The sequence below is a fragment of the Peromyscus eremicus genome, chromosome 10 (genome assembly GCF_949786415.1).
Source record: "Peromyscus eremicus chromosome 10, PerEre_H2_v1, whole genome shotgun sequence".
Classification (NCBI taxonomy): Eukaryota; Metazoa; Chordata; class Mammalia; order Rodentia; family Cricetidae; genus Peromyscus; species Peromyscus eremicus.
In genome coordinates, this window is record NC_081426.1 from 94,703,840 (window position 1) to 94,716,147 (window position 12,308).

Here is a 12,308-nt window from a genome sequence, read left to right on the forward strand (position 1 = left end):
CTTGTTACAAGGCAGGCCACCTGAATCTGACCCTGAACCCACATGGTGGAAGGAGAAAATCAACTCTAGCAAGCATCCTCTGACTCTCCTCAAGTGTGTTGTGCCCTCCTCACAAGGTAAGTGAATAAATGGGGTTTTTTAAAAAGTAAATAAAGAAAAATAAATAAATAAAATGAGCAACTAAAGGGAAAGATCATCCAAGCATCCTTATTTGGGAAGGTCTTTGGTTTAATTCTGAAATATGTGGTTACACTAATTCTAATGCACTCTACTACATTTTGGTAGCTGCCATGATTTAAAAACAACAAACAAAAACCAAAAAACTAAAGGTGTGAATTCCACCTGCTTTGTTAGCATATGGCTCAATTTCAATTTCAGAAGTTATAGTGGGCCAGGCACAGTGCCATACTGGTGTAGTCCCAGCGAGGCCAGAGGCTGAGATGGGAGGGTTCTGAGTTCAAGGCCAGCCCAGGGAAATCAGAGAGCAGACAAGAGGACATACACAGATTGAAATCTCCTTATGGAAATTCAATAGAACATCTTTAGTAAGAGGTAATCAATATTAACACAGATTTGGTATATTTTCAGTCAAAAGTAATTAAACATGTTGTGATTCTACACATTAAATGTTATTAATCTAAGAGATTAATAACAGGGAAAATTATTTTTTCACATATAACATATTGACCAATGTAGTGTTTTTAGAAAACCAAAGTAAATGTAAACAATCCAAATAAGTGAAACAACTTCATGAACTATTTCCCATGACAAAAAAGAAGAGATGCTTCACATTAGAGGCATTATAATTCTTGAAGTTTTTTTATTTAGTGATTTCTGGTAAGGAGATATACCATAGGAAAGTCATTTCACTGGCAGTGAGGTATGTATATACTCTACCAAAATACTCCTTCGTTTTAACTGTTTTTTAACTTTATTTACAAATGAAGAAAAGTATCAATGCATATCCTTGGTTCACCTATATTAGCAACTACATGAAATGACATGGAATGGGTGCTTGCATACAAACTCTTGTTTGTAAAGGATGCTAATTTTGGATTAAAGGAACTAAGTTGTTTTTGGGAAGAGTTTAAGAAAGTCATCACAACTTATCATGACCAAGACACCTGCACCATTATTTTCCATTCCTCACAGCACATTTATTTCAGTAATTCCATTATGTCGGTCCTTAGCATGAGCATAGTGTTACACAATTTTCATACATATAATCACATCCAAAACAAGCTCTAAGATTGAAATTGTAAACATTCTCATCATATGTAGAAATATTTTGTGTATTAATAGTTTTGCTAACTGATCAAATTTGGAAGTGAATATAAATGAGAAAGCCTATCTAAATCGTGTAGTGAGCCTGGTTTATTAATTACATTTCTACAATGTTAAATAAAGACAACCCTGTCCTGTAAGCATGTCAAACTGTACGTAAAACATTACAAAGAAACAAATCTGTTAACAAAAGTATGTCTTGCAATAAAGAACATTAGATTTTTAAAATCTATTATGATACAAAAATGGAAAGGGTAAATAGCATCTTTGTTGACAAAGTAGGAGGTAGCATGGATGCACCACTTCATTGTCTGAGAAACGCAACTGGGGTAAAGAACACTTCCTTACCACAGATAATTTCCAGGACTATGTACATATTTCTTTTAGAAATACTTGTTTAAACAAATCTCCCTCCGACTTTTTAGTATAAAAAAAAACCGTTCCATGTGATTTTAAAAAAACACTTACACATCTACTAGATAGATAGTACTCTGCCCTATTTGGGTGAACAGTCTCAAACTATGAAGTACATGATATTTAATGCCCTAAGTTGAGTGAATTTAGTTAGCAGTTCCTGGTATTATACAAAACACTAAATACATACCAACAAAATATAATATCTTAGTTTTCTATGTAAGTGTGGGGAAGAAACAGAGTCTTGATTCTGATAACACTGCAGAAAACATAATCTTTCAGTAAGTCTGTCTGTAAATTCATGTGCAACATTTTACAAATGGCTCTCAGATGTAAGACCTTTAATTGAGTAAACTCAGCCAACAAAATTCAGTAAACCTTAAGAACACATTTCCACCCTATATAAAATATAGACTACTTACTGTCTTAAGTATTCAGTTTGCTCTGATGTAATTCACATTCCCCCATTTTTCCTACTTTAGTATTTATAAATGGATGTAGCTTACAAAAAAAAAAAAAGACAAAGAATTTTAAATTTACATCCAATTAAATTTGCTATTTAAAAGGATTCCTGGTTCTATGAAGCTGCTTCTGCCATTAGTAAAGAAAATGAAGTTTCTGTAATTGAGGCAGGCTTTTTAAGTAGTGACGTGACTTCCACCATGCCGGCTCCAGTCCGTGGGAGATTAGCGTTCACAATGTGTCGTTGTAAATGCTTAATCCAGTCTTCCTGAACAGACAGTGGTCCCCGAAAGACAAGGCCACAAAACCTGCAAGAGAAGAAGTCATTAATAGTGCTTCTCTTAATATAACTAATTCTGTTGAAAACTAATTCACATAAAGCCAATAATGTAAGAAATAAATCTCATTCTACACTACACAGAGCACTTGTCTAATAAATCAGTGGTTCTCAACCTGTGGGTCACAACTAGTTGAGGGTCGAACAACCCTTTCACAGGAGTACCTAAGACCATCCTGCACATCAGTTGTTTACATTACAATTCATAAAAGTAGCAAAATTACAGTTATGAAGCAGCAATGAAAATAATTCTATGGTTGGGGGTCACCACAACATAAGGAACTGATATTAGAGGGTTGCAGAATTAGGAAGGTTGAGAAGCCACTGGTTTAAATTAAGTTGAATAAATTTACACCTTTATTAATGGATTTAGTAAGGGTTGTAATATTATTTGATTTAAAATTAACTAAATAGGCTTCTTTTAAAAATAAAATCTATGTGCCTGGATATTTTGCCTGCCTCTCCATCTGTGCACCATGTGCATCTGCCTGGTATCTCTGGAGGCCAGAAAAGGGTTGTAGGGTGCCGAGACTGGAGCTGCAAGCCATCTTAATGGGTGCCAGGAATCGAGCCTGGGTCCTCTGGAAGAGCAGGCAGTGCTCTTAGCTGCTGAGCCACTTCTGTCTCACTAAATACTTTGATAACATCTAAATTCATTCACAAGAATTATTCCAAAGTGTGTATCTCGTCAAAGACCCTTCTCCAGTTCAGAAGTACACTGTGTCTATGCATGTATCTGTGAGGGGGCATGGAGGGAGGTGTGTTATGGAGGAAAAGAAAATGTGTTGTTGCTGTGAATGATTAATAAATAAAACACTGATTGGCCAGTAGCCTGGCAGAAAGTATAGGTGGGACAAGGAGAGGAGAATTCTGGGAAGTGGAAGGCTGAGTCAGAGAGACACTGCCAGCCGCCGCCATGAAAAGCGAGATGTAAGATACTGGTAAGCCACAAGCCGCGTGGCAAGCTATAGTTTAATAGAAATGGGTTAATTTAAGATAGAAGAACAGTTAGCAAGAAGCCTGCCACGGCCATACAGTTTATAACCAATATAAGTCTCTGTGTTTACTTGGTTGGGTCTGAGCAGCTGTGGGACTGGCGGGTGAGAGAGATTTGTCCTGACCATGGGCCAGGCTGGAAAACTCCAGCTACATGTTGTTAATAAGCAGGAACTTAAAGACTGTAGAAACAATCCAAACTAAATTGATCAAATATATAAAGCACAATTAATACTCCACTTCTATCAGTTACAGTATAATACAGGCATTTCACTAACAAACAAACCCTGCCTTACTAATTGTTGAAGCAAACATAAGTATATGATGAATTAAGATTCTAAGTCTGTCTCTGCAAACTCATTTACAACTTTATTGTTGAGTATGCCACAAAATAAAAATGCCAACTAAAATAGCTACTGTGTCTCAAAGGAAACCTAAAACAGGGATGATGTCTGGCAACAGAGGCATCTACCTGCATCGGAGAATGTAAACCTCGTCAGCACCATGAGGTAATGTTAGCATTTTCTTCTTGCTTCCAGATCTTGACCTTGATTTCTTTTGCTTACAATCTAAAGCTTAAAAAAAAAGGAAGAGAAAGACTTAACATTCCTCATATATTTAAAGCATACCCACCTAACAGAGGTCACGTGATCAACATCACATCAGAGAAGTCTGTGTTCAGATCCCTGTTTACAGGGCATGCACTAACTTGCAGGGACCCACTCCTGTGGCGGCATCTCATCTGCGCATGCGTCCTGTGCCGCTGTTTTCCCATGCAGGTCTCCTCCACTCATGCAGAATGGAGGAACCATGGCTAAGGAACCAGGAGCTTAGCTGATCAATAATTACAATAATGGGAATCTTTACTTTTGATCACACATAATTTTAAACATCCTATTTCCAGGAAAACAGCAACTTTTAAATTGTATTCAATTAAATTTGTATTTGATTACTGCTCTATTAAATAAATCTAGCAAACTTAGCAATGGAATATCAACAATGTAATACAAAGCTCAATGAAAAGTCAATTTCCGCTGATATTCAAGAGCAAGCATAGCTCAGTTTTCACTTTTAAACTCAACCTATATTACATGTACAATCATGCAAACATGTGAGTTTATTAGAAAAAACTATAAACTATATTATCTAAGTTCACAACTGGATCCAGTGTTTGATGCCAACTATTCTTTACAGTTTTACATTTTCTCCAGTAGTTTATTTTTAAAATGTGATTTAAAAAACATATTTTAGTGCTGGTTTTGGCATTTTTTTCCCCATTACTTAACCTTTCCCTTTAATTATTTATTTCAAAAGTATGAGTCAATGAAAGAAAAGATTTTTATGGTTGAACTAGACAGGAGACAATGCTCTAGAGTCCTTGGACAGAGCTACAGCACTCCTGTGGACAAAGGGAGGACAGCAAGTGTGGGTGCTGCGTATGAAGCAGCAGGAAGAGAAGAGCTCATCACAGGGTCCGAGTGTAACCCAAGAACCACCATCTGGCCTTCACTCTTCCAAGGACGAGAGCAGGTGTCCATCTCAGGACAGAGGTCCCGGCTCTCCCAGAAGCGGAAGTGTACACAGTCAACCTAAGGCTCAGTCACCACTCCCAGCTTTTTGTCACTTGTCTATTGAAAGGTCAAATCTAAGACTCAAAGGTTTTTTTTATTATTATTATTTATTAAAACAAGAGACCAATAAGAAAAGAACTATTAGAAGTCTGAAGAACAGCTAAATAACCCAGCTCTACAAAATTCTTTTAAGGTTCTCACTGGTATTTCAATCAAGAGCCTAGTACACAGCAGGGACTCAACAAATGCTTCTGGAGCAGAAATAAGGCAAAACTCAAAATTTAACCATCGGCATTCAGATGCCGTGTGAATGGAAATCTGTTCTAGCACAATGCAATACGGGAAACATTCCTTTCTAACACCACCATACCGTTTGTGGGTAACACTCCTTTCTAATACATCGTACCATTTGTGGGTAATACTCCTTTCTAATACATTGCACCATTTGTGGGTAACACTCCTTTCTAATACACCGTACCATGTGTTTAAAGACTGCTGCAAACACACGTTCTGATTATCTTTGGTACGTACAACAGAGCAGTCTAACAACGTAGAAACGAGGTTCTTCACACCTAGTATACTTCTTTTCCACAGCTGCTGCAGTGAGCAATTTAAAGTTTAAGTCACTTTTAAGTGATCTGCACTCTGGAAATAGAATTCAGAGAACTACTAGCCATCAGTCACTCCACCTCTGAGACACATGATGTCTGCCTCTGTGATACAGGACACAGCAAGGTTTAACATTAAGTTACAGTTACAATCTTTCTTTGAAGGGCTTGCTAGTTGTCAAACTTGCCACACTATATTCAAAAATCCTTGTAGAATACAAATAAATTACTGTAGGATACAAACAGAATGCATTATAATGACCCTTACAAACCATCTTTAGAGTGCTACTGTTAGTTAGTCACGGAGTGTCATAAACTACCAAACTCAGTTATGCAGACGTGTTGTGGGGTCTGGAGAAGGCAACGCAACAGCCAGCATTTGTAAGATCAGAAGAGTTTACCTGAATGAAGAAGAACAGTATTTTCTGAATTTTGATGCTGTGTTCTATGAATGATATAACATCTAAAATTGTAAATGAAGCCATCAAAATTTCAGCATTAATATTTGGAGGTGGCAAGACATCAGAAAATAGGGCCACCATCATTGTTTAATAAAACCTGAACGTCTACATGTCTTAACATCTTCATTATTTTAAAATGCCTTGGTTCCCAACACACTGTTTAGTAGGTGAAATGAATACACTGAGTAACAAGTTTTTTGTTTTTAATACTAGCATCCAACCCACCCCTGTAATGCAGTCAACACATCTAGAAAAATCTATAAAAACTGAGTAACATAAAAACATGTACAAAGAAGACATTCTCATGGCCCTTGCTACATCAAAGACAACATAAAATGTTCCATGCACTGCAAAGGGCACTGTACAAACATGTCTGTCCCAGAAGCATTCCAGACCAACCATTTTCAGTATTTCAGGTCTAACACTGTATCTTGGTCCCCCGTTTCTGTCTCTAGCTATACTGCTGCTGTAGGACAGAAGTAGGCCTGGGGACTCAGGCCCTCACATGCTGCTCAGAATGCAGAAAATGTGGAGGGAACCAGAGTCTTCCAAAAGATTGGTTAGAAATCTTTTTAACTCAAGTTACCTGAGTTTATGGAAGACTTCATCTGCTACTGCAAAATTACTCACAAAGACAATGGACTGAGCTGCAAGGTCATACATACATAGAGGTTTGACAATCTAACTTTTAGTAAAACATCCGTGTTTTACTAAATATGGGAAAAACTCAAAAGCCCCCATAGTGTTATGCTATGAAACAGTCAGGTAACAGGTAACCTGGTAACAACAGGTAACAACAAGCACGGCATTAGATGACACACACATCCAAAGACAAGTCTGTTTTCTCAACAATCATTTCATTTTATACACAGAAAGAAAAAAAAAGAAGTTACTTTCGGCACTAATGTGATTATATAAAATCTTCTGCTCTTTCTATTGTCCTCCTCATTGTATACAATAATTGTTTCTAAGAAATTTTCTTTTTTTTCTTCATTATACAAATGACTTCAGAAGAAGAGGATTTATTTGGTGTTACCTGAAGCTTCTGTGACCAAGAAGTACACTGTGACTAAATTAATATTCACCACTAACATTTTGAATTGCTCTCAATCATCCCTGCCCAGTGACTTAAGCGCTCTACTTCATCTGCTTCTTCTTTAGCTGACTGCTGGTGTACATCTATGTTTCTTAGTGTGCTGTCTGCTGCTGTAACAGAAAACCAGGACTGGGTGAATGGAAATAACACAAGTGTATAGTTCACAGTCCTGAGGCCTGAGTGTGGCACCCATTCCTGGTGAGGCCTCCATGCTCAGCAGTAACACGGCAGGGAGACGGGCATTCGCACCTGTGCTAACTAACCCATCCTCTCTTGAGGACAGAGCCTTGCAGCTTCCAGTCATCGCCTAAGACAGACATTCTCATTTCAAAAGAGAAGAAACTTGTCCTACGTAAGTCCAAAAGCTAGTAAGAAAAACAGTAAGCCTTACAGCCCCACATGCCTCCTGGACACACTGCAGAGTATGGACAGCCAAGTCCTACAGTTCTGCTTGACTCCAGGCAGACTTCTGCTCTGTAGTTGTCCCAGGCTCACGTCACATGCTGGTGCTCCCACAGACCCGGGGCCTTAGAGGGTTCCGACTGTAACACCTACCCTACACCTGCCTGGTGTAGGCGCTCTGCAACAGTTTGGCTCCTGACCCCCCTTGCTCCTGGGTGCTGCCCCAGTGGGGACTCACTGGTCAGCCCCATGGAAGCCATGCTCCTGCAGTTCTTACGTTCTGGAGGCTTGAAGATTTCATGTCACTTAGAGACAGCAAAGGCTTCCCACGTGTATCTTCTGAAGTGGTGGGTCTATTAGACCACTGAAGCCAAAGCTGCCACAGGCCCACAAGCCCTCAGTCTTTAGCCATCCTGTAAAACAGCATCAAGCTTCTCACAGCTAACACTCTTTCTAGCAAAGGGTCTCTTGACACATTTAGGACTCTCCCAAACACACTTCCTTGCTCTGTGCATGCCCAGGCTGTGATTCACTATCTTGCTACCCTGCTGCACTCTGCTTATAATATACTGTAGCTTTAGACGGCGGCTAAGGTGGACACTCAGCAGCCTGATGCTTTGCTGTCAGGAAATGTTAGGCACCAGATAGCCTACTCCTTCTCTGTGTTCCACATGATTCTGCCCAATTCTTCACAACACTATAACAAGGATGACCTTTACACTTCAGTTTCCAATACCTTGTTCCTCATTTTTGTCTGAGAGTTCAACAGAATGGCCTTTTCTGTCCATATTTCTACCAATATTCCAGTCACAACACTTAAGGAATCTACAGCTTTCTTCTAACCCCACACCAGAATCACTCAATGTTCCATACTTAGTAACGCAAGCTTTTTTTTTTTTTTTGTAGTACGCTCACCTAACTCTCCCAGCCTCTGCCCATCATGGAGCTTCAGAGGGGTTTCCACATTTTCAGGTATTCCTAACAACAGTCCCACTTCTTGGCAACAACTTAACTGTCCAAATAAACACACTGTAATTCTGGAGGTGGAAGTCCGCTCACGCCTGGTGAGGACCTTTGTTTTAGACTGCACCATGGTACCAGAACAAGTGAGCACATTGTGTGTGAGTCGGGGGTGGGGGGTCAGAGAAAACTGGATAAGCCATTCTTCCTAGAGAAACCCTGCCCTTCAGAAGCAAACCTCCTCCCTCCATTAATAGAGGCCTGCATGACGGTACAGCCTTGATGGCCTGCTTAGGCCATCTTAAAGACCTCTTAAAGTTCCACCTCTTAATATGGTTACAATAGTAATTCAATTTCAGCCCAAGTTTTAGAGAGGATTCTTCAAACCATACAGCCCTGGGATGCACTGAAGCACAGTGGCCACATGATACAGACACCAAACAGAAGCATGTTATAGCCCCACTAGAAGGAAGAAAACGCCTTTTCTGTGTGGTTAGCACAGAAATTTGGGAAAGCAAAGCAACTACAGGTTTGTTTGGAAAAAACAGCAGGAAATGAATGATCACAGCAGGTAAACCACCGTCCCAGCACCATTAAAGGCTGGTGAAGAAGGTGGCTGTGGCAGCTGTGAGGGGAAAGGATGCATGTCCCAAGGTACACTCAAGTGTGAGTCTGAGAAACTCATTCTAATTGCTACTGCAATCCTCGGAGGTTCGGGAGACTCAAGCATAGAAAAGACTCAAATAAGTATTTTACCTTTCTCAGTTTCAACGAAAAAAGAACTAGTTTGGGGGGTATTTTTTTTTAAATAATTTTCAAACAAAGGCTACCACATATTCATTTTTCATGAGACTGTACAAACGTATCCAGTGTTGTGTCCTGAGTACCTGGTACCATAATAGTACAGTGACCGTGAAATAGTAATTGACCCCAAATCAAAATCAACAGCCAGGGAGGGGCAAATGTACCTAGAAACATTTGATATTTCACCTGGAAGAGGATGATATGAAAACAATTTGGAAATTAGCCTTTTATTTATACTTGAAGTCTATGAAGGAGAAAAAAAAAAAAAACAATTTGTAGACGCCCCACTGTTTCGATATCTAAATATACCCAGACATAGGAAGAATAACTAGACACAAATGGTAACAGGACAGCAAATATTACTTCGTGTCAGCAAGGAAAAAAAGTTAAAATCGTCTTTCCAAGGTGAATTTGCGCTCCATGCTGTTTTATTCAGCAAAACAAGTGTTTGCCAAGAGGAGCAATTACTTCTCTTAGACTAAGACACACATAGAACACAGAACAAACATTAAAATACACAATATGAATCTGTGAGTCACCTTTAAAAAAAAAGAATTACTTAAGCATTTTAATCAAACTCCTGCCCTCTATAAGCTGACATCATCTTAGGAATAATTAAAGAATAATTAAACAAATGTACAGCAAGACAATCACACTCAACTTCAGTAAGACAGACAAATCTAAATGTCACAACTCTATGGTCTCAATGAATTTGATATGGCTTTTAATCATTTTTAAGACTTTACATATTCCAACAAAGTTCAAAACTAAAAGCAGATATGGTGTTTATCGGGTTATTTTCTTTTGGGAGCATCTTCTACCTAAGGCACTCTGTGTGTGTGTGTGTGTGTGTGTGTGTGTGTGTGTGTGTGTGTGTTACATACACATATATGACACTGGATGACAAGAATTAACATTATTCTTCAAACTCTACATAAAACAAAGAAATAGTAAACTCTACTTTTGCACCTCTGAATAAGCGAGAAATGTAATCTCCAACAAGCCATCTTCTTGGCCTAACCTCACAAGAGGCAGTTCGAGTACATCTGCATGATACCTGTTTCAGGGTTTCTGTCGATGTGATAAAACACCATGACCAAAAGCAACGTGGGGAGGAGAGGCTTTGATTTAATCTTGCACCTCTTAGGTCATCACTGAAGGAATCTGGGGCAGGAACTCGGAGTGGGAACCTGGAGGCAGGAAGTGAGGCAGAAGCCACAGGAGCACTGCTTTCTCATACCACCCACGACCATGGGCCCAAGGGTAGCACTGCCCACGATGGGCTGAGCCCCTCCTCCATCAATCACTAATCAAACAAATACCCCAGGGGCAATCTAGAGAGGGCATTGTCTCAGCTGAGGTTCCCTCTTCTCAGATGGCTGTAGCTTGTATCAGGCTGACAAAAAACTAACCAGGATAATCCCCATAAAGTCAACTATAGCAAAACACCCACATTTAGTTCTGGCTAACAACGTATTTTGTAACTGTACCATAATCCAGATCATAAACAATACTCAAGAATTGATGTTAGATGAGAAAGAAATCACAGTGAACTCAGAGAACATAACTGAAGTTATTTGGACACATTAAAAATTATTAACCTAAAAAGCAAATCCTAGAAAATTAACAAGTAATAAAACTAGTGGGGATACTAGTGAAACGGACAAGATTGGAGCCAGGCAGAGGTGGGGGACACAATCAAGTAGAATTAAACTTTGTAACCAATGACAAGCCAAAACAGGCATAATAAAATGAAGTATTTGGTCTGCAGTGGCGTTAGCTGGACAGCCAGGTGAGGAGGAATTGCTGGATACGGAGAAGTCACCGAGGGCAGCACTCCAGTGGTTATTTATAGATGCCCTGCCCTCCAGCCACCTGTCTCCTACCTCTTGTTCTAACAACTCCGCCACCACGCGCTGTTGCTTGACCTCCACCACACCAGCCGTCCATCTGTGCCCCCTTCTCGGCCCAGTGGCATTACTGTAGTATGTGACTCTTACAGTGGATTTCTGGTCTACAAAGTGTGTCCCAGGACACTAAGAGCTACATAATAGAGACCATCTCAAAACACACAGAAAAAAGGGTTCTGCTTCATTACAAAGTCAATTCCAGCATTAATTAGCTCCCTATGTCATCTACTTGACGTATCTCAACCATCTAACTTAATTCCCCGCCTCTTGCCTCCCAGTATTTTTAATAAACTTTTTAGATTTCCCCACATTCCTCCCTCTTTTTCCAAGTATGGTTCCTTTCCTCTCCAAACCCTAACTTTCCTTTTCAACCAGTTATCTCTGAGGCTCAAATCAAATGACACATGCTGGGATGGGGTGCAGCTCCTTTTAGGTACATGATTTCAGCATGCAAAAACCACTGGATTCAAAGTCCAGCATCTAATGAGCCAATGACAACACCAGAACCTCACACACTCTGTAAGAGCCTCGCTGGTCCTGGTCTATGCTTCCAGTGCTTTACAACTGCACAGTGTTTCACACAGCTCGTTCATGGCACGTGTTCATCTGCTGTAATATCACAGTTATGCTTATATGTGTTTCTACTCTAAGTAAAACCCAATCTCTCTCTGTAGTACTTAGCACATGGCTTGGACCACAGCAGGAGTTGAAGGAATGCTTGCCGAATTAGTGATAATCAGCCAATCTTCTTGGGTGTGTTGGGCAAAAAGCCTACACCTTCTCTTGTATACCAAAACAGTTACTCAGTCCCTTTATAGGTTATTCTAAATGAGTACAAGGTTACATTTACATATCTGTTTCACAAGGCAAAAATAACGTCCACAATGCTTATGGGAAAAAGTCAAGTTTGGCACTAAAGAACCAATCTTAGAAAATGTACTCAACCAGAACACCTTACTTTCTCGCCAAGTTTGAATATTACACATTACTGCCACATAAGCAC

At 39.6% G+C, this 12,308-nt stretch overlaps 1 protein-coding gene across 7 annotated transcripts in view; it reads right to left on the reverse strand.

Moving 5' to 3' along the window:
* Positions 1–800: 800 nt before the first annotated feature.
* The window catches only part of Znf644 (zinc finger protein 644), a 76,462-nt gene continuing 64,954 nt past the window's right edge, over positions 801–12,308 (reverse strand). For all 7 annotated transcript variants that reach the window (XM_059274893.1, XM_059274890.1, XM_059274886.1 and 4 more), the window contains 2 exons: positions 3,966–4,068; positions 801–2,468 (listed from right to left, as the gene is read on the reverse strand). In XM_059274893.1, the coding sequence (XP_059130876.1) occupies positions 2,276–2,468; positions 3,966–4,068 (296 nt within the window). In that variant the 3' untranslated portion in view covers positions 801–2,275. The remainder of the gene's footprint in view (positions 2,469–3,965; positions 4,069–12,308) is intronic.